We start from the raw sequence: 22,623 nt of genomic DNA on the forward strand, positions 1-22,623 counted from the left end.
CTTGAGAAAAATTCTAGATTAGATTAGATTCACCTTTATTATCATGGCAGAGTTCAGGTACTACAACAATGAAATGCAGTTCAGCATGTAACCAGAAGTGCAAAAAAGCAGTAATGCACAGAATTTTCAGAATAAAATGTTGAATAAATAGAATGTGGAATAACAGTAAGGGGTATCAATTCAATTCAATTCAATTCAATTCAAAAAACTTTATTTGTCCCCGGGGGGCAATTCAGGGCACACAGAGCAGCAAATAACGACAGTGCAACTATACAAAAACATTTACAAAAACATTTTAACCTATCACGATACACTGTAAACACTGTACAATATACACTGTACACTATACACTGGATATCTATAGTATTCACAGTTGCATGTTGTATGAATACACCAAGATATATGGTATACTGTAGAACATTATGAGCTGTAGTATAAATGTGTGGGTATGTGAGAGTGAAGAGTGCAGCACATAAGTGAATGTGTAGTGGGCTGTGAGTGAGACTCTTCAGTGCAGACAAATGTTGCACTACAATCAGGTCAAGCACTGAATCAGCAAATAGCCAACCTCCAAAGTTGTCAACTTCATACAAACCACGTCATGATTAAGACATTGTATCTAATATATGCATCAGTAAATTACAGTATACGCAAGGTACGTTTATACATTGCTTTTATACATTACAAGATAATTTCCAAACAATTATGTTGACATTATCAATGTTATTTGAGATTTTATTCATAAACATCTTTAATAAGTTAAAGGATATAGTTAACTTTTTGAGTAAAAACGTTGAACTGAATGATTTTCTATAACTGAATTAGTGGCTGACGTAAAAATGAAACATTTCCATGTGTTTTGAAGTCGGAAATGACAAATTAATTTCAGTTTAAACTATTGAACTTGAACTTTTTTATAATTAACATAGTACTGATTTGGAAGACCTCTTGAGTGCTCTTAAATAATTCAAATGGAGACCAAGACTGAATGCTATGTTAATGCTAGTTGTATGAATAAGAGCAGAATTATGTAAATAGAAAATGGACTGCATTTAAATAGCGCTTTTATCCAAAGCACTTCCCAATCCCAACGTTCACCCACACAAGATGATGGCAGCAATCAGCGGGCAATCCACTCTACCTCCTGTGCCACAGCCACCCCATGTTGTCTTATAATTTTGACATCTTTACACACACCGGTCCTGAAAATCTCTTGCGTCCTGCAGAAGAGACTACATGTTCAATCAAGTATTAATCAAGTCAGCCATAAGGAAATGAAAGTAGACACATTTTCATTGTGTAACAAAGTTTATTACATATGTCCAAACATATGTACAGCACATTTCTCATGTAGAGTGGTTTTGTCACAAATATAAATTATTTAGAGCTTTTTAAAGAACATATGGTACAGGAACTGTAGCTTGCTTAACATGGAAGAAAAGACGCGCTGGCTGTCCACTGTAACATGTCGGCTAAGTTCCCTGGACGACACACACATGATTTCTTTATATTTACGCCTTTCCCTCAAATCAAGTCTTTTGGAAACCGCAGAACCACATGACGATTACCAGAATACATGGTCCCTTAACCAGTTTGTTCAGAAAAAATAAAATGAAGCTGTAATACTACATCCTGCCTGCGTTAGGCCTCGGTTCTGTCCATGAACAATATACAGTATGATAATATACACATAAATAAGGCACACATGGAGAAGCATAATAAAAATAAAAAAAACAATTGAGGGCCAGAGCAGGTTTGGCACAGGAAAAGAGTGACCAAAGGTAATAATAAACATAATGAAATGTAATCAACAACTTCCTGATGAACCCTTTAACAGCCTACCAGCAACAGCATCGCCAAACCATAGATAAGGAAAGAAAATGGTCACATAGTATTTTCAGACATAATTGAGTACGCACATACTGTATATGAATGAATGACACTTATGTACCTGTACCATTCGTAACCATCAGAATACTGAAAGGCAAAAATAGAGGATTGTTCTAATTCATAGTGTTATGAGCATTTGCACAAGTTGTTGCAATAAATACTGCTTACAAAGCTTCATTGGCCTACTACGAGGGGAAGTGGTTAAAGTGAACCAAGTAAGAGGATTGCAATGATTTATATAGCTTCACAATTACAGAAACAATGCGTATTTGTACACATGAGCAATGTGAATTGGCTAAAAACCATTTTCAAACGTCCGTGTATAGTGTTTAGAGGAGCATACTGGCTTCATTTATCATTCAACTTTCATTAGAATTAGACGGTGCCATCACACCACGCGGTGATTCAGTTCAGCTACATGTTCAAGAGAAACATTTCGAAGGTGCAGATGATGAACATATTACACATTCTTTTATACTGAAACCTTCTAATGACATCATTTGCAAGACTTAAAGCTAAACACACACTCACACAAACAAAGAAATGTCCGTGTCATGCTTCCTCTGGGAACAATCCCATACATTTACCATTCAGAAAGGCCAAAGCCTTCAGGCACTTTTAGGATTGAGATCCGTCATCAGTTTATTTATCCTAAATTCTCCTTAGAAAATAGTCCATGGGACTAAGCATCTATAAGCACTCCGCTCAGTCTTACCATGGCTGACTGATTTGAGTCCATTCATTTAAATACAGATGCTTTTTTTTTTCTCTTCACCTTGAAGATGACAGGAGGAAAACAAACGTCTTCACAAATGTTCTCACAAATAGTTCACAGCCACAGTCACTGGGGGGAAAAGAGCAAAGTAGTTTTGCTGGTAAAACGGCTGCATGTTAAGTTCCCTTTCCAAATGTGAGCTTATGATTGGCGAGTCCAGACTTGTCCATCAGCAGCATCTTTGTGGCTTTGACCCCGGACAAAACACCCAGATCGGTTTGTCAGTCATCAATGGCACACTTTTATGTTTTCCTACTGTTCCAGTTAGGATCTGCCGCGGCGTTCTGCTCTGCGGGACGCTCTGATGGAGAGCGTGAGTCCTGGGGAGACTTCTGAGCCTGCGGAGAGCGAGGGTCCAGCAGCGGAGGTGGTTTTTCAGGGTATGGCCTGCTATAGTGCTCTGACCCAGGGGGACCTGTTGGCCTGTGCTCTGGCATCCTCCTGAAGTCCTGAAGAGGGCCATCTCTTCCCTGGTGGTAGTTGGGACGGAATTCATCAGGTCGTCTTCTTTTGGGGTCAGAATGCCTGAAACATTTTTTTTTTATATATCAGCGGTATGACATAATATTTCCCTGATATTTAAACAAAAAACTAAACCATGTAATCAGAGTAACTCTCACCTGTCATAATAGGGTCTATTACCCCTGTGGTCCCGGTCGTTGCTGTACTGCTCATATGGCCTTTTTCGAGGGGAGCTGTTGTTACGGTAACTGCCTTGGCTGCGGTACTGGTCTCCATGTGGACGTCGATCACCATAGTGGTCTTTGTAGCGATCATACTGATGGTGCCGGTCTCCCTGCCATGACTGGTTGCTGTTACCTGGGTAATTGTATTTACGGTCCCTCTGCCAGTCTCTATCTGCAATGAAACAGGTGAAAGCTGATCTTTAAAATAGCCATTGTTGTCTGATTTAATAAGTAACTTCAATGAAAGGAATGGTGCCAATATTTTAGAGAAACGTTGATACCACTCTTGTGCCTTTATGGTGAATTTGGAAATAAGGGGAATAGCTAGGGTGACTCTGTCCAATGTTTACAAAAATTGCCTGCCAGAAAATCTAAAGCTCCAAGAGTTCATTTTGTCCATCATTTTCTGTGCCTTAAACTAACAAAATAAGAGCGTACTCACACTGTCCTTCCGCACCACCACCCGGGCTTTAGGGTACTTGTCCCCCCTCCCTCTCCCTCTCCCCCCCGCGCCCCAGCCCCGTTTGTACTCACACTGCCAGGGCCGGCCAATGCTTCTTGCTGTCCAGACGCCTTCAAGCCGTAACACGTCACACGCATTGATCGCGTGTGACAAATCTTTCCACAGACCTCAGAGTTTTTGTGAGTCTTGTCGACTGTTTTTGAATATTTTCATCCGACCAAATCTGCAGTAAAAACTCACACTGCTTCAAGGTACTAGGCTTTAGCTGAAAAAACGGTTTTGGCCCCGGCCAGAAGGACAGTGTGAGTACCCCCTAAGGGTTTAAAGCAACAAACGACTGAAAAGTTGGCTGGGAAGGAATGTGTACAATGTATTGAATTAAGTATTACTTGAAATTAAAACTGTTCTATGCCTGAGAATTTAAGACCTGCATAATTCAAGCTTCACGTACCATCATTTCCAAAATGTCGCTTATTAGCCGAGTTGTAAGACTCTCTGTGGTGTCCATGAGGACCTGGCTGAGACGAGTGAGATCCAGGTTTAGAGGACGACTGAGTGCCTGTGGAGTCACGACTGGAACCACAGGACTCTGATCGGAAGTTCTTCGTCCTCCCTCCAGAATCCTCCTTCTTCTTTTGCTCCTTCTGGAAATGTAGCAGGATTTTTCATTGTTTTGTACATGTACAAAACATCACGTTCACTTCCTAACATGACAAACCAGAGTGTTAACTACAAATAGGAATGGCTTACCTCTTCCTCGTGCGATCGCTTCTTCTGTGCCATTTTGTAAAGCTTGTGAAGCTTCCTTGCACCAAACTCTGTAAACTTGGACACAAAAATCCAGAGGTTTCTGCCAGAAAAAAAAGAACAAATTGGCAAATTAAACAGGTGGCCATCCAGACTCATTTTTTAAAAGTAAAGTAAAAGTAATATATAATCATCTCACCTCCGCCATATTTTGACATGTTCGGGGTCACTGTAGGCTTTAAGGCACTCTGAGATTCGGTCTCCAATCTTCAGTAGGCATGTGCGAGTGTGCTGGAGCTGCTCCTGGTCAGACAGACCTTCATCCGGTTTATCCAGCTGCTTCAGGGCCTTTTTCACCGGCCTCATGCGTTCCTTACACTAGACGCATGCACAAATTGCAGATGTTATTTCAATGCGCTGCTGACAAATTACTTCTCCACTGGATTAATCTTTACACGGGAAATAAAGAAGAAACTCACTATACTGAAAGTCTCCTGGTCGAGTTCATCGTCGTCCTTTCCTTCAATGGGAACGGGGTCAGACCCAGCCGTAATGTGAACCGGACCTTGAGTCTTCTTCCCTTTGGCTCCTTTAGCCTGAAATACAAAAACACCAGACATGGAGACAATTAACCCACATCATTCATTCATACCTTTAATAGATTATTCAAAGGATGGGGACAGACTGGCAAAAGGCTGTGACCCTCTAGCTGCATGTTGCATATTAATGCCACAGTGAAATTCTGTTTTCCATCAATCTTATACATTCTGAACAATCTGAACGATATAATACTAATACTTTGATGAAATACCTTTTCTTTTCTGGGCTTGGTACCCTTCTTTTCTTTGTCTCCATCCTTCTCCTTTTTAGGGGTTCCCTGTTTTTCTTTGTTCTCTTTGTTATCCTTTTTCTTTTGTCTTTTCTTGGCGGGAGACTTCTCTGTTCCATCATCCTACTCGAACAGACAAGACAACAAATGTTAAACAACGTAACAGAAGGTCATCGAGGGAGAGAGGACAAGGATCTACCTAATCAAATGTACAATTGCTCTGTTTTTCTAAAAAAAAAAATAAAGATGAATTACACTCCTTTGTCAATGTGTTGCAGTAGTTAGTATGCTGTTTCCTACTTTTCCTGATTTATAGTTTGGTGTGTAATTTATCCACTGATTGTTGTAGTACCACTGTAATTGAGGAAAAGGCTTTGTAGTCAAATTTGTTACTCCTTAGTGAAGAGAAGAAATAATATTCCACTGTCAATAAACACTATTCGTACTTGAAAAAGGAAAGAGAAAGTACAAAGTGCTGCCACCAATCATAGTAACAGCATCAGCTACAACAGACAGCACATAAATACATGTTGTGCACATAAATACATGTTCTGTAATCAGTAGAAAACCTCCACACATAACTCGGCCTTTAGCCTACAGAGTAGCAGGTGACACTGACCTTGACCTCACCCTCCTCTGACGGGTTATCGGACAGGCGGGGAGAGGAGATATCGTTGCCCTGCTCATCCTTGAGAATCTTGTTCTCCTTTTTCACCCGGGGCTTCCTCTTCCTTACTTTGACCTTAGGAGGAAGAGACTGGATGAGCTGTGTGGGCGGTAGGTCAAAGGCAAACTTCATGTGGAGTATGGATGAGTTACTCAGTGATTAATGGTAGCATACCTCGTCCCCTGTTTTGGATAGGTCTGCACTGTCTTGTTCTTTTTTCAGCAGCTTGAGAAGGTACTCGGCTCTCGCCTGCAACTGCTTGCCCTGGGGCTTCTTGCTTGGATCGTCTGGGAGAATCTGTGTAGAGAAAGTACATGTTAGACTGGTACATTATTAAAAAGACGTGCAGATTATGGCATGCTAATGAAGACAAATAGAGGAATATGGCCCCATTCCTGGCATTTTGACTTATACAGGGTTCGTACACCTTTGCCGAGGTCAAATTTCAGCACCTTCAAGGTCCATTTTCAAGCTTTTCCAGAACCTTACAGTATATTTCTACGAATAAATTATTATTTCACTTTTTACCCATTAAAAATCACATTATTAGAGATTGTATGTTATAAACAACTAAAGATGTTTTTGTACTACCAAAAAGATAAGAAATGAAATTATATTTATATTCTATAGCTAGCTAAGAAATGCGGATACAATTTCAAGCACTTTTTAAACCTTTAAAACACAACATTAAAATTTAAGCATTTTCAAGGATTTACAGCACCTGTACGAACCGTGCTTAAAATAAAAGCACATTTTATACAGCATCTAAACAGTTCAGGTTTGGTCTAAATGTACACAGGAAATGCATTAATTTAAGCTAATGTGTGCTTATGTGCTTATATTTGGATTTCCATCCATCTCCAATTCAGTGAGAAATGTAGAAATTAGACATTTACCTTATCAGCGAGTTTAAGGTCAGGATCCGTCTTGATCAGGTCCCAGTTGCCAAAGCCGTGCTCATAGGTACCAAGCAAGAGCTGAACGTCATCCTGCAGATCCCAGTCTACATCGAAGTGGGCTACCTTGACCCTACATGTCAGACTGAACCTGTGGGAAACAAGAGACTTGTCAAATTCAATCTGAAAGACAAATACACTTTTTCTTCACATCATATCTTGAACGTACAGGAAAGCCTGTGCTCCTCCTCATATCTACAGTGCCATCTTACTTATTTCTCTCGGCAGGATTAGAGGGCACCACTTTGTGCAGGGGCTCAAACTCTTCCTCATGCTGAATGATGGACTTGGCGTTGACCTGCACTCCTGAGATCTTGATGTTAATTCCTCGCCGCTTCCCTGGACCTTTGGCTGGAATAATAACATAAGCATCATTTTTTGGGTCCTCGAAAAATACTGTGATTTCAAAGAACTCAAACAAGGAATACCAACAAACCTTCAACTGGGTTCTCTTTAAGTTGTTCCTCGTGCTCCTGCACTGCAGTCACACAACTAGTATGAATCAATTCACCAAGTCTCTTCAAGTCTGCTATGGATTTGTCAACCAGCTCAGAGTCTCGGGCGATGGCTTCTAACCTGGATACAGAAAGGAGCACTTTATTGTCTATGCAAGAGCAATTAAGTAATCTGACAAACTATGCAATCAAACGATGTGGCCATTTATTATTAATATTAATGCTTACCTTTCAAGTGGAGATCCAAATTTCTTGTATGCCTTAATGAACCTGTTAATGATATCATGAGTATATTTTAAATTGCGTTCATGAAAGGAAACCTACTGTAACACAAAAAAAAGTAAAGCAAAAAAAAGCTACTTTACCTGCGGATCTCTGCATCGGTGAAACCCTCCACATTGTTTTTGCGGGCTCTGGGTCTGCCTCTCTTCTTTGGCTTTTTGTCGTCATCACTATCATCAGTCTCACTCTCAGAGCCTGAGGAGCGGTGCTTCAGCTTGGAGCCCACATCACTGTCACTATCGTTGGCCTGAGCCTGAAAGACAGAGGAACCAGAGCAACACCTTATGACCCGATCTAAATATGCTGCTGGGAAAAGGTAAGCATTTTAAAGTATGTTTCTGAGTTCACTGTAACAGTAAATTCTGATGCAATGTGGTTGAAAGACAGCTACTGTGTCAGTGCTGGAAATTGGCAAACAAACATTTTTCCTTTCTCAAAAACATCTGAAAAGAAATCTCCCTTTACCCTCTTGTTAGAACTCCTGCTTCTGGGCAGCATGAAGATGTCCTCCATCTCCCGCTGCTTCTCTTCCTCCTCAATTTTGCGTCGCTGCTCTTCAGGGATGATATCATCCCATTCCCGTATGGGCTTCTCCGAAAACTCTGGAGTGCTCTCTTCCATGCTGGAGAAATTCGCCACCTGCAGGGACATGAGGAAAAAGAAAGGAATGGATTGGAAGTTGAAAGAGAGTGATCTTTAAATACTTTACAATAACGCAACAGCACAAAAAAGTAGCAGGTACCTTAAACTGAGATAGAAGTTCATCTGTAGCACTTGAGCCCTGGTCGCTTTCTCTTGTTTCAGCTAACCTCAGGATCTCATCAATGTCCATCTCCTACAGGGAGAAATTAATTGTGATTTTATTTTTAAAATAAGTCACAAGTATTTTTAATGCACAGATGACAATTAGTCTCTGTAATACCTGTGGTTCCGACTCCTCTCCTTCTGCCTCTTTGAAAAGCTCCTCTGCACCAAACTTAAGAATGGCAGTCAGTTCTTCTTTATTGAACGGGTTGGAACTGTACAAAAAAAAAAGCAGCAGTGTTCAACACACAGATTGCATCAGTATCTCAATATTAAACAAGATGATATGTGACATCTTACTTTGTGGATCCCGAGTTGCTGTCCAGTACAGTTCGACCAGTAGTGTCCATTCTCTGAATGACAAGATGATCCAAAACCATCTTCTTCTTTGCCCGCTCAATGATGTCCTCCTCCACTGTCCCTTTGGTGACCAGTCGATAAATATTCACCTATTGAAGGAGAGCGTAGGTGTAATTTTCTTACTTACTACATAATATTCTTTTCAATTCCTTAGCATATCTACAGTGAAAGCCATCAATTAGAGTCATGCATTACTTGTTTCTTCTGGCCAATCCTGTGGGCCCTGGCTTGTGCCTGCAGGTCGTTCTGAGGATTCCAGTCCGAGTCAAAGATGACTACGGTGTCTGCGGAGGCCAAGTTTATCCCTAAACCTCCAGCTCTGGTGGACAACAGGAAACAGAAGTCCTGGAAAACAGATAAAAATGTTTAGAAAGATCTCATTGAGGAATAATCCTCAACAGACAACAACGTCTGTAAATATGTTGTGAATAATAAGAGAAAAATTGGGAAATGGTAATCAGTAATGAGATTTCATACTTCAGACTTTCTTTCAAGTAATCATGTATATCTGATCATTTTTGTTCCATTCGACAAAATGTATCTTGCTACTGCTCTCCAATGTTTAAAATAAAAAGCAGAAAATATATACCGTATAGTCATCACCTCAATAAGTAAGACCGTTTTTAGGAGTGTATGTAGATGAGAATAAATGTATTACTTTATTAATACAACTCAGTAACAATACATGATGAATAAATACCTCTGAGCCTTCTGCATTAAAGTGGTCAAGTGCCTGCTTTCGTATTTCCCCCTTTATGGAACCGTCCAGACGCTGAAGCGGAGAGAAGCAAACAGAGAGAAATGAACCTTCAATTAGGTTACGATTTCCCAGGCAACTATCTGCTTTAACCTTGGCATCACTTTGCTTGACATGCCATTGTACCAAGTATATACGCCCAGACTGATCACAACAGCCTACACCGAAGACCGAGTCAGCAAAAACAACCCGAGTCCAGTGACTTGCAGCAGTATGTGTGGCCTTCAGCAGAAAATAACTTGTTGATATAAATAACCACATGAACTCTCAGCCTGGCAGAGTATGTGTGCAACAACACTGACATCTGATCCAAGTCAAACCCACTCAACACAACCAGCCCAAAAGCCCCCACACACACAAACACACACTGTAAAATAGTCTGCCTTAAGAAACAGTTTCTATAAATACATGTGATGCAGCTGGTAACACTTTTAGAAAATGTTAGTGGAATAGATAGATGTCTATGTAAATATGTACATGTAAGATTTTATTACATACAAATTACAAAAGGTACTAAACACACATTGACCAGTGTTTATGTTCCAAGAAACACAAAAAAATACACTAAAAAAGTGCAAATCTTACCTGGAATGGGTAGCGATTCTTGGCTAAGTATTCAGCTAGAATGTCCAACATCCTGACCATCTGGGAGAAGATCAGGACTCTGTTGCCTCTTTCTCTGAGTCTGGTCAGCAGCTTGTCCAGGAGCACCAGCTTCCCGCTGCCCCTCACTAGACTCTGAAAATGTACAAAGTTAGGGTGTCAGGTAAAATTAGGTAGCACTGAGCCTTATTTTGTGATGTTAGCTCACAACTACTTTCCTTTTCAGAACAGAGATATCCTGAGGTGTTGCTGGGAGCTATAGAAGCTTCATAAGGAGACATACCTGGAGGTGTTCCTGTTGCGTTTCAGTGTCTGAATCCTCAGGCTGTTTTATGAGGAAACTGTGGTTGCAGCACTTTTTAAGCTCCATAACGATGTTCAGGAAGCCGGAGGAACTGCCTCGGGTGCCTTTGAAAAGAGCTCTGTAATTCCTCGTTAAAATCCACCTGGAAATATTGAGGAACAAATTTAATACGAGGAGGAGAAATGCAGCTAGTGTACAAGAGGTTTGCGAAGACAGATGTAGTAAAAAGGTGTCAAAAGAGATAAATAAAATCTTACTTGTAGAATTGCTTCTGCTGAGCAGTCATGTCTACACGGAGGATCTGTTCCACCTTGGCAGGGAGAGACTTTTCCACGTCTTTCTTGACACGTCGCAGAAGGAAGGGCTCGAGGACTTTGTGAAGACTTTGATAACCATTATCCCTTCCTTTACCGTGCTCATTCTCAAAATCCTCCCAGGAATCAAACCTGTTGTGCATGACACAGATAAACGTCTCAAACTGATGGCTTTCTCGCTGCTTTTGTTCAGATAATATTAAATGTCTAAGAAAAAAGGACATACTTGTCAGGCATGAGGAAGTGCAACAGTGACCAGAGCTCTTTGAGGGAGTTCTGCAGTGGAGTGCCAGTAATGAGGAGTCTGTGGTTGGACCTGAACTCCATTAATGTTTTGTACAGCAGGGAGTCGTCATTCTTCAGCCTGTGAGCTTCATCCACACCAAGGAAGGCCCAGTTTATGTTCCCAAGCACCCCCTGGAGAAGAAAGTTAAGTCCTTGTTAACCAAAGCGGTCGACTCTTCATACAGACACACCGTATAATAAAAATATAAACACAAGCGTACAGAGATACTGATCACTGCACCTACCTTGTCTTTAAGTAGAATTTCATAAGTGGTTAATAGTGCATTGAAACGGATTCTTTTCGTTTGATGGTTCACCCACTCGTAGTCACGGATCTACATAAAACAAGAGCAACAATATAAGTACATGTAACCAACTGTGGAGAGACGAACAGACTGAAAGAGATTCAGGATTCCACGCACCGATTTTCTGCTCATGACGTCACCGAGGTAGACCACCACATTCATGTCCGGGGCCCAGGTCTCAAACTCTCTCTGCCAGGAGGTGAGCGTGGACAGCGGCACCACCACTATGAAAGGTCCGTACAGCTGATGCTGGTGAAACATGTACGACAGGAAGGAGATGGTCTGGATGGTCTTTCCAAGCCCCATCTCATCAGCAAGGATAACACTATTGCACCTGAGGAAGAAGAAGAAGAAAAAGGCATTGTTTTTTTTCAAAGCTTATTTTTCATACATTATTATTCAAATGGGACAAATTATTATATTAATTCACACAGTACCTGCACCAGGAGTGAGCCAACCAGTTCAACCCAGCCAGCTGATAATCTCTCAGCTGAAGGTTCTCATCTCCAATGTATGATGGCTGTTTTTTCAGAGGAACAAACCTTGGTCTTTGCTTCAAAACCTGAAATGAAAGTTAAGACGCACATTTCTTTAATTAGAAGAAAGAGAAGAGAGATTTGAGAAAAATATTACAATATCAAACATAAGGGATGCCATTAAAAAATAAAAAACATGGAGACTAGACAGGGTTCACAATCTTCAGGAAATTTCCAGGAGTTTTTCTTGTAAATCCAGGATAGCATTTTCTCGCAAAATGTTCACATAATTTAATGGTACCCCTAGTAATTACACATTTAACCCTAGTTTTATTCTTCCTTTTTTAATGACGCAGGGTGATGTGATGAACAGTTTCAATTGTAATAGGCCACGTCCTCCCAGGGCCCCCCGACTGAAGAAGAATTGAAAAATTCACCCACTTCTTTAAAATATTTTTACCGTCCATCCAACCGTGTCTGTGTCTATACTGGCCTGCTTATTCATGAGAGCGTGCTGTGGGACTGGGCTCACTGGCCAATCACAACCATGTCCCTATCATACAGTACTATACTATAGTTTCTGCTGTAAAACAGTAGATACATTGTTTTGAGCATCACAACCTGCATAATATAACTCAATGAATTGGTCCATTTTGGAAAATCTAGAGGAGCTGTACAATTTAATTTAATTATTACTCCCATTCAAGTAAGCATGATATGGCTACCCTGAGACTGACTGGCATGAATTATGCATTGTTTTTGGAAATATGACTTATGATATATGACCATCAACAAATTATAGACCTGACGTAGAAAAGGCCGCTGCATTCTGCTCCACAGATGGACTGACCGGAGACCCAAAATGAAACTGCTCTTTCCTATTTGCGTTCGGTACAACTTCTTTGAAGCGTCATACCATGTAGCTTATCCTACCAACACGTCGAGGTTTCAAACAAAATACACACCTCTACAAGTTTATTCAGGCAATCTGAGTGAGGAGTTCAAATACTCCAGGTTTTTCACCTGCTGGACCATTTACCTTGCAGTCTTTAGAGGGAACAGTTTTACTGGAGTTTCGGTTTGTGAAGCTGTCGATGCAGTGCTGAAACTTCTTTTGAACCAAAGCTCCATCCTCCCAGCTGCACTCTGAATAGGGTAAGCCCATCCACTTGCATAGATACTCTGGCTCATTGGAGGATGGCGTCTTATGACTATGAGCTGTTTAAAGAAGCAGACAAATGATTAGAATTTCCACGATTGTGGAAAAAAGGAAAAGCACAAAAAAGATACGGCACAGGAGACCATTAAAAAAAGGCAGCCAATAGATTGTAACAAGGATGATGGGGGGGGAAGGGGACTTACAGGGGAATTCAGTGGATCCTGGTGTCTTTCCTGATTTTGTTGCTGTAAAAAATAAATTTTAATTTTTAGTACCACTTAGGTGCAACAAAAAAGATTATCTGCAGCACTACCTAACAAAAGCAAATACATCTGACAATGAATCTCACCGATAATACGCTCCACAATCTGAAACTGCTTGTTCAAATCGGATATGAGCTCCTGTTGACAGTTATGAAATTCTACATCCTCCGGGGATGCCCTCTTCAACCTACAAAGACAGAATAAACAGTGAAAATCTCAAAAGATGATTATGGGAAGAAAAGAAATAAGGTGATGTGAAGACATAGATTTTCACCATGAAGTGAGCTCATCGTGTTTCTTTTTGAAGTTGTCCAGTTTCTTTAGTCCCTTGACCTTTTGCTGCACCAGGGAGTCCATGCTCTCCCATGTGTTGTGGATGTAGGACCAGCCCTTCCACTTGATCAGATAGTGAGTCTCCCCTTCATCTTTCTCTGGGTCAAAGCCTTCATTCGGGTCTCCATTTTCCTGCACAGCATACCCAGTAGTGGAAGCCCCAGTGGCTAGAAGAGCAAAACATTTTTTTTAAATTAAAGTCTATGCAGATCCTAAAAATGTATTTTGATGAGCAGCAGTTTTCAAAATAGTAAAAGAAAAGTGAAAATGCATCACCTGCTTTTTTGCCTGTCCTGGTGTCCATAACCTTCTCAATGGTCTCACTGTCATCATCCTGCTGCTCCTCGCCTGCATCTCCTGTCATTTCAATCAGGTCATCGGAGTCCGTTTCAAAGTCATGTTGGTCCTCTTTATAACTGTAACACAACAGAACAGCACGTAAGGATGAAGCGGAAAACATTCATCTGGAGCCCTGAAAAATAAAGTATATGCCTAAGTCAACACATCGGATTACAATGAAAATGTATAACTGGAAAGACGACAAGATTCAGAAACTTCTGTCGGTAAGGGCAGTCGTCTAAATTGTCAGAAAAAAATTGTAACATGTAGGCACGTAGATATTCTAAAATACAATACAATAATTGGGACTCCCATGGTATTGGTTTGCCTTCTTATGACATAATGCGCGTTAATTGATATTCAGATATTTTCAAACTGGGAGATACTGTGGGAGGTGCTGCGGGAGTATGGGGTGAGGGGGTCACTTTTGTGGGCCATCCAGTCTCTGTACACTCAAAGCGAGAGCTGTGTCCGGATCCCCTGCAGTAAGTTGGATTCGTTCCCGGTGGGGGTTGGCCTCCGCCAGGGCTGCACTTTGTCACCAACCCCGTAATTTTCATGAACAGGATATCGAGGCGTAGTCGTGGTGGGGAGGGGTTGCAGTTCAGTGGGCTGAGGATCTCGTCTTGGATTTTTGCAGATGATTTGGTCCTGATGGAGTCACCAGTAAGTGACCTTCAGCACTCACTGGATCGGTTTGCAGCCGAATGTGAAACGGCTGGGATGAGGATCAGCACCTCTAAATCTGAGGCCATGGCTCTCAGCAGGAAACAGGTGTATTGCTTACTCCAGGTAGGGAATGAGTCCTTACCCCAAGTACCTCAGGATCTTGTTCACGAGTGAGGGGACGATGGAGCGTGAGTTTGGCCGGAGAATCGGAGCAGCAGGGGCGGTATTGCAGCCGCTCTACCGCACAGTTGTGACGAAACGAGAGCTGAGCCGGAAGGAAAAGCTCTCCGTCTACTGGTCAATCTTGGTTCCTACCCTCACCTATGCTCATAAAATCTGGGTCATGACCAAAAGAACGAGGTTGCAGGTACAAGCGGCCAAAAAGGGTTTTCTCAGGAGGGTGGCTGGAGTCTCCCTTAGAGAGGGTGAGAAGTTCAGCCATCCGTGAGGAACTCTGAGTAGAGCCGCTGCTCCTTTGCGGTAGAGCCGCTGCTCCTTTGCGTTGAAAGGAGCCAGTTGAGGTGGTTCGGGTATCTAGTAAGGATGCTCCCTGGGCGCCTCCCTAGGGAGGTGTTCCAGGCACGTCCAGCTGGGAGGAGACCTCAGGGACGACCCAGGACCAGGTGGAGAGATTATATCTCTTCACTGGACTGGGAACGCCTCAGGACCCCCCAGTTAGAGCTGGTTAATGTGGCCCGGGAAAGGGAAGTTTGGGGTCCCCTGCTAGAGCTGCTGCCCCCGCGAACCGACCCGGATAAGAAGTTGAAGATGAGTGAGTGAGTTATGAGTGATATAACTTTTTTAAAAGAACAATACATCAAAATCTAAGAAAAGATAGAACAGTTGGGGTTCAGAAATGCACCTTTTGACTTTTGTTGCACCCCTTCTTCGATTCTGTCTTTTTGGAGTGCCTTCCTCATCGTCTTCATCATCATCGTCGTCATCATCATCGTCGTCATCGTCATCTTCCCCTGATGAGTCCTGTTTTCTGGACTTCCGGCCTTTTTGAGACAGCTGCTTTTTGGCAGTTGCTGATTTGGTCTGAGGTCTGTCAATCACAGAAGTCAGTACAGAAATGATGAAGCTCTTGGGTCATCGTCCCAGTGATTTCCGTCTCTTTTGGCCGACTAAAAAACTGCATCCAATGGTCAATTTCGTTACAATTTGAAAAATATTTTTTTATTGTGTTCCATGATCCAATTTTAAATTTCAGAATTGCATTTTAGATAAATATTTACAACACCAGGATGCAGCATTCAGGCTTCACTCCAAAGGGAGGGGGGAAAGTGCTCACATAAAATGAAATGATTTGGAGATGACCAGTGGGTAGCTGTCTGATGGCCAGGCTTTGCTACACTCTTACCTTCTAGCAGGAAGTCGTCTGGATCTAACTTTTTTCTCTTCCTGCTCACTGTCTGAATTGTCGGAAGCCGCCTCCTCCTCTGCCTCCTCCTCCTCCTCCTCTTCATCATTTGAGTCATCATCTTTCCAGATATTTCTTACAACAAAGAAATGCCACAAGTTCACCCTCAAGGCCCATCATTGCTAAAACCAGATTTTAAATTTCATGAATACTGGCCATGGGGTGTTCACCACAACACAACCCAATTCAGTCAGGGATAAGCCACTGATCTGAACAATCGAATTCGATGTAAATGTAGAACATCACCTGGCTGACCGACTGACACTCACTGAGCTCATTTTGAACAAACAGATACCCATTTACAAACAAGCTTGAAAATAATAAGAATCACAATGTATACACAGATTGGCAACACAGTGACAAAAACTGACATGAATTGGGCAAAAGAACTATATGGTTCGAGTGTTAAAGCAAAAGAGTTGTGTATAGATGTCTCAACATGGCAGAATATAAAAAAATATGGTGATGTACTGTCGAATAAATTATAAATCAAATAATAACATAATAATGATATAGATCCCCACAAATAATCGCAGTCTTCACACTTACTCTTTTTTCTTAACTCTGGATGTTTTTCTCTTGGGACTTTCACCCTCGGAGTCGCTGCTACCCTGTGAATACATTCAGCACAGCAGATGAGCATTTTAGTAAGTGCTCTGTTTCCATATGAAATGAAACAGCACTTCTTATTAACATCCACTAGGTGGCACAAGTGGCTTGTTGATGCAAACAGAGATAATTGTGCTGTAGGGTTCGTGGTGCAAATTAGTACGGTTTCTTTGTTTCACAGTCTGTCTTTAAGCTTTCGTTTACATCTGCTTACCCCAGCTCCGATGTTTAAACGAGCCGGCTCCTGTCTACTGCGATTTGACCTCCTGACCCCGTACACATCTGGATGTTCATCCCACATCTGTAAACAGAGAGCAATTGTTGAGATGATTATTTTTATTAAGTGATTAAAGTCTTAATCAATTAATTGTTTATGAATAAGCACTTTATTAATCCCTAAATTGGGAACTTCCATTTTATCTTAGGTCAATAAAATACAATATTGGGCAATAATGACAAATGTCCCAGTCATTTTCCAAGAGAACAGAACCCAAAGATATCCAGTTTATAACGGAGCACCACCAAGTAAGGCAGCAACTATTCACAACAGAGAAGACTTGGGAAATAACTGACTTTAGTTATCAGATGGCAGAATAATTGCAGATTCTTTTTCTACCTAAATCACTCCAATTATTCTACTGCATACTTGGTGCTATTCAGTTTTTGCTGTTGGTATGAAACAAACTAACATACTTCTACAGTTTAGGGCTTACGGTAAATTATGCAATGAGTGCTGATGAAAGACACAATTGTCCAAAACATGCATTTTCATTAAGATGCAATGCTTTCTGTTTTTCTAGATGTTTCTGTAGCTATCTTACCACCACCTGCTACCTACCAGCTGAATAGGATCTTATTTTGTTTGTGCATAGCATGATGGGACAATGGCGCACATTTAAGTTTCAAAGCATTTTTAGTGTACATACTTGCTAAACCTGCTTAGTACGAGGATGTAGTATGGAACAGGGACACAGTTACAGTAGATAACATAGATACAAAAACAATATGGCTAGAGTAAAACTCAAGCTGCAGCTTTAACTGTCCTGCACGTCAAACCTTCACAATCACATTAAGAGCCTGATTACACAAACTAAGTTAACTCAACGTCCACTATTAGAGGGCAGCAGCCTTCTGCTTTAGACTAACAATAAGTCTCCACAGAAGACAGGTACCTCTCTAAAGTTCAGTGACCTTTACCTTCTTCACATCTGCCAGACGCTCCTTCTTCCTAACAGGCTTGTCTTTCACTTCAGCTGAAGTTTGCTGTGATTTGGACTCGGCAGACCCGCTCTCTGATTCTGAGTGACTTTCTGACTCTGAGGAGCTGTTTGACTCGGAGTTGCGGGATCTCCTCCTCTCACTGCCATGCTCACTCTCTGACTGACTTCCCGACTCTGATGCGGAGCGGTTGGATTCCTCTGAGGCTGAATTGCTAGAGGAACAAGAACATGTTCATTGTTTCTAATTTCGCAGTACATATTTGAGCCATGTTTTACATAATTCTGTACACAAATAAACATGACAAAAAAATGTGAGTAGAGTTGTGGCAGCAACTTGTCTTAAAAATGTCTTAAAATGTCAAACTCAAAGTGCACACTCTCACTAGGACTGCAAGAGCTCGATGGCATGAGGAAGTTGTGACTGTCAGCCTGAAAGGAACCAGAAACCTAATTACGTCATGCAGCATGTTCCTTTAATAACCTCACTACAGCGCAAAAATCCTCTTAATCATTTTGAAAAGCCTAAGATGCTTTTATCACTAAAATAACAAGTTAAAGCTGAGCGTAACTGGAATTTAACAAGACATTACATCTTGTGTTTTTCTTCTAACAGATTAAAAATCTTTCCTCTCTGCTAACCTGCGATTATTGTGGCATACACCTACAGCAGAAATTAAATCAAGTGGAACAAAGAAATGAAGGAACACAGTTAATTTGTAGCTCAACTTATATCCTCAATAAAATTGTGATCATCCTTAAGATTTGCAAATGGTTCATAAACATTTTAGATTATGACTCCTTAAATTGAAGCAGTTTTGACTTGTGAACCCCTCATCACAGGTCGTGGTCTTAGTTGAACACGAGTTGTGAGCAGTTCAACAAAATGTGTTTTTTGTTCTTCTCATGTGAATGATTTTTAGATTTTTTCACAAATAAGATTATAGAAATAATTGGTAAATTAATAATTTTGTGTTATAGAAAAAGTAATTTTTGTTATGAGCCCTCAGATTGTATTGGGTCTTTTTAACAGGTTCAAACCCCCTGGCACTGGAAATCACTGTCATGTCATTTATTCAGAAAAAAACATGGTCACATAAGGAACTTTAAATGTTTTTGGGACCCCTTTGAAAAAAAAGATGGTCAAATGGTATTAACTGATACAATTAAGTTCAAATTTGAGACAAAAAGTATCGATTTTGGGATGAGAATACATTTTGATGGTGTGACCAGTGGATAAAACATCTAACTTGATATGGTGACCTTTTCTGTCTGGGTTTCTTCACGTGCAGTACCTCGTCTGGGCACATGGGGGCGCTGCACTCACTTTAAAAAAAAACTGTTGGAATAACTTGTCTTACTTACATACATGGGTCTGTCTAACAAAGAATAAAATTGGTATACAAACTTGATTGCTAATATAATCTATTAGGTGGGTGTTTTTAAGAACAATTCAGACTTCATTTAGTGTGTAAAGAATAACTATCTGTATTCTGACATTTATAAAACAATGGGAATGATACTGCAGAGGAGCATGAAGCATTTGTTTGGAACTAAATCATCACAATATAACCGTGTTAATGTAACCATTATGACCAGATGATGACATTACACAGCCTTCATCTAAGATTGCAGAAACGCAGTCTGCCCCGGAGCACCTCGGAAGTGCATGGCTTCTTCCGCTTTAAGAGAGGTAAAAAGTGGGCGGGACAGGGACATAATCTCGAATTATTATTGGCTGGGGCGTTGCTAAGTGACAGTCTAACCTATAGCAGCAGAGTGTGCAGGCCTTTCAACGTCTGAACTCTTCCTGTTCCTCCTCCATGTAGTTCTGAGCTGAGTTTTAATACAGATAAGTGAGCAAGCTGGGCACACCAAGCAAGGGCCATTTTGTGACTGTGCATGTATACAGAACTTTAGTCAGATATAATGGTAAATTAAGTCACCAGATTTTCTGCTGCTTTTTCTACTGCTGTGCATGCCCACAGTGCTCATACAGCAGTATGAAAAAGTTGGGCTGTCATCAGTAGCAGAAGACATATTTCACACACAGCTGAAAATACTAAAATGGCTGCCACAAGATCACACATAAAAACTACAAGTGTGATGTAACCTGCTGCAGTGTACAGTCAGTAAAATGCTGTGAGGGTGATTACCTTCATTTAGTATCCAAACGTCTCTGTGTCTTTATCTAAAAACACAACAGTCTATTGTGATCAGGCTGCATTATTTGTTGTGAAAACATGGCAGCAATCCTATCACTAAGAACTTATGTTGAGCCATAGCATTTATGCAATAAATACAAACATTTTTCTTTAATAATGGCTAGCCACTCGTGCCGTTTCTAAATTCCTGCACTGCTCTGAAACCATTCAAATGCACCTGATATTATTTTTAAAAAACATCTTTATTGAAAATAGAATAATTGTTTCAACTTGTTTTGATATTTGAAGATTCATATATCTGAGGATGATATACACACTTGCAAATATGAATCATCTTTAGAAATAGAAAAGAAAATTATACTGTAAAAATAATTATATTGAGTGTCAAGTCTTGCCCAAAGGCCATTAAATATAGTCTTCCTGACAGGTAACACACATGAGGCCAGATTTGCATAGAACATTGTTTTTTTCTGCAACATTCACATCACAAGCAACAAACATGATCCAGACATGTTTCAATTAACACCATCAATATCCTTCATATATATATTTATTTATATATATTTAGACCATCAATGGATCAAATATCTAGCTTTACAAGAAAGCAGTCATTCAATAAAAATAATAATAATAAACAATTATTGTGTGACAATATAAATATTTGAAATTGAAACAGGCAGAAAGGCCCCAAAACAAAAGTAAAAACAACCTTCTCCTGAAAACAAAATCTGAAGTTAGAGGTTAAAAAGGATAGGTTATATAAACATGTGAACATTGACATGTCATAATAATACACAAGAGGGAAGTAGTGTTAAGTTGTGCTATGAATCTAAAACAATACAAAATTATTTACAAGGCATTCAAATATTTGGGTTGAAGGGTATAATGAGCAGAAATTAATAAGCATAAGCAAACTTGGATTTCCTCAAACTCAACTTGGTCAAAACTTTAAGTACAGGTCCAGATAAAAGCAAAAAAAAGTTAACTGAAGCCACATGCAATCTGATTTAATTTCAAATACCTAATGTCAAAGCATGTTATTTATAACCCGTAGAAAAGATTAGATAAAACATACTACTGCAAGAAGTCACATCAAAGTAAAACATGCATTGTTTTTTGAAATAAATAAATAAAACAAGTAACAACGTTGATAAAATGGTGCAATGCAGTACCAACTTGTAAGACAAGGTCATTACATTAAAGCGACAGGACATCAAACATGTGTGAGAAATCATTAGCAACATAATACAAGACAAATGAGTTTTCCTGTGGTCTAACACATACATCTTGTGGGCAATGATCTCTTAACACAGGCCTGAAACCTCAGTATGAAGTGAAAGAAATGGTAGGAAAATCAGGGTGTGGCTATTAAACAATAGCAAGGTCATTCGTGACAGTGGTGCACTTCGTGAGAACCACGTCGCAAATGTATACACAGGTGATCAACCATGCTTGACAAGGTAAACAATCGCTCAAGATATGAAAAATGTAAGCAAAAGTATATGGATCATACCTTGATGCGTTGCTTTGAGTCGATCCTTCATCTTCTTGTTTTTTATTTTTATTCTTCATCATGGTAGTATCCTGGAAATATTGTTGATAGGATGGTCTTTTGTCCTGGTATTTACTGTCAAAAAGTTAGAGGAGGCATGGACTATCATGCAAGTCCCACAAGATTGCCTTGGCTCAGGTGGCAGCTATAACCCAGGCGGTGCGACTCGAGTTCAGAAAAAAGGTATTAAATCGAAAGATTAGTGGCATTATTTACATCGCTGATTTAAAAATAAAGCCGGGGAAAAAATGACAGGTGCTGCTACAATACATTAAATATCCATCGTGTGTGTCTCTCAATATAGTCCGCCGCATGCAATTAATTCTAACTGCGTCATCACAGAAAGGGTTTAGGAAAATAAGATTTAAGGAAGAGAAAATCAGTAAATTACACACTAAACAATGTAAACAGACCGATTCAGATGTGAAGAAAGATGGTAACCTATAAACCAACTATTACATTCACGTTCGCTCTATCACAGTCTTTTTTTATCCGACTCGAATAAAAAAATAAACTGTAAAAAAAATGGAAATAACTTAACAATAAATGACAAATAAGAGCCTTAGTTTCGGAAAGCTAATAGGCCTCAAAAGTCTTCATCTGCTGTCAGAGTCAGAGCGACAGAGGCGAGCAGCACACTAAAAATGGAGTCGTCGCCATGGCTGCTGCCAGAGCCCAGTATGGAAAACAACGACAAGCACTCCCTCAGCACAGACGGGCTCGCACGGCTCGAAAAATCAGCCCAAAAAACACGCAAAAACGCCTAAATCTTGATAAAACACCTATCGTAATATGTCAGCGCTTTGATTTTAATCAAAATCAAGCAGTTTCGGTCGAAGAACGAGTAAGCGAAACGGTCTGACTAAAGCCCATGGCACCCTTCCCAAGGCTCAGCCGCCATCTAGAGCTCCTTCCTAGCTCTGAAAGCTTTGCCTT

The 22,623-nt window shown here is 40.4% G+C and overlaps 1 protein-coding gene across 3 annotated transcripts; it reads right to left on the reverse strand.

Moving 5' to 3' along the window:
- Window positions 1-1,338: 1,338 nt before the first annotated feature.
- Window positions 1,339-22,584, reverse strand: chd2 (chromodomain helicase DNA binding protein 2). 3 transcript variants are annotated; one of them, XM_083917058.1, is made up of 39 exons: window positions 21,649-22,584; window positions 20,127-20,161; window positions 17,951-18,185; window positions 16,968-17,054; window positions 16,694-16,755; window positions 16,085-16,219; window positions 15,584-15,769; window positions 13,990-14,129; window positions 13,655-13,880; window positions 13,467-13,567; window positions 13,321-13,362; window positions 12,998-13,176; window positions 11,920-12,044; window positions 11,600-11,816; window positions 11,423-11,512; window positions 11,119-11,309; window positions 10,836-11,024; window positions 10,558-10,720; window positions 10,257-10,409; window positions 9,615-9,686; window positions 9,110-9,259; window positions 8,855-9,003; window positions 8,673-8,769; window positions 8,493-8,585; window positions 8,216-8,389; window positions 7,834-8,003; window positions 7,697-7,738; window positions 7,450-7,589; window positions 7,226-7,364; window positions 6,954-7,104; window positions 6,232-6,354; window positions 6,010-6,147; window positions 5,373-5,513; window positions 5,041-5,157; window positions 4,761-4,939; window positions 4,565-4,664; window positions 4,266-4,458; window positions 3,286-3,523; window positions 1,339-3,190 (listed from the first exon to the last, which is right to left on the reverse strand). In XM_083917058.1, exons 4-39 carry the CDS (start codon window positions 17,052-17,054, stop codon window positions 2,908-2,910), a joined length of 5,175 nt encoding a protein of 1,724 aa, XP_083773184.1. In that variant the 5' UTR covers window positions 17,951-18,185; window positions 20,127-20,161; window positions 21,649-22,584; the 3' UTR covers window positions 1,339-2,907. The 3 variants fall into 3 exon arrangements, with proteins under 3 accessions (XP_083773184.1, XP_083773183.1, XP_083773182.1); XM_083917057.1 differs by lacking the exon at window positions 20,127-20,161; XM_083917056.1 differs by lacking the exon at window positions 20,127-20,161 and having other exon boundaries at window positions 6,010-6,132; window positions 21,649-21,725.
- Window positions 22,585-22,623: the final 39 nt, after the last annotated feature.

This window comes from Echiichthys vipera (genome assembly GCF_963691815.1).
Source record: "Echiichthys vipera genome assembly, chromosome: 7".
Taxonomy (NCBI): domain Eukaryota; kingdom Metazoa; phylum Chordata; class Actinopteri; order Perciformes; family Trachinidae; genus Echiichthys; species Echiichthys vipera.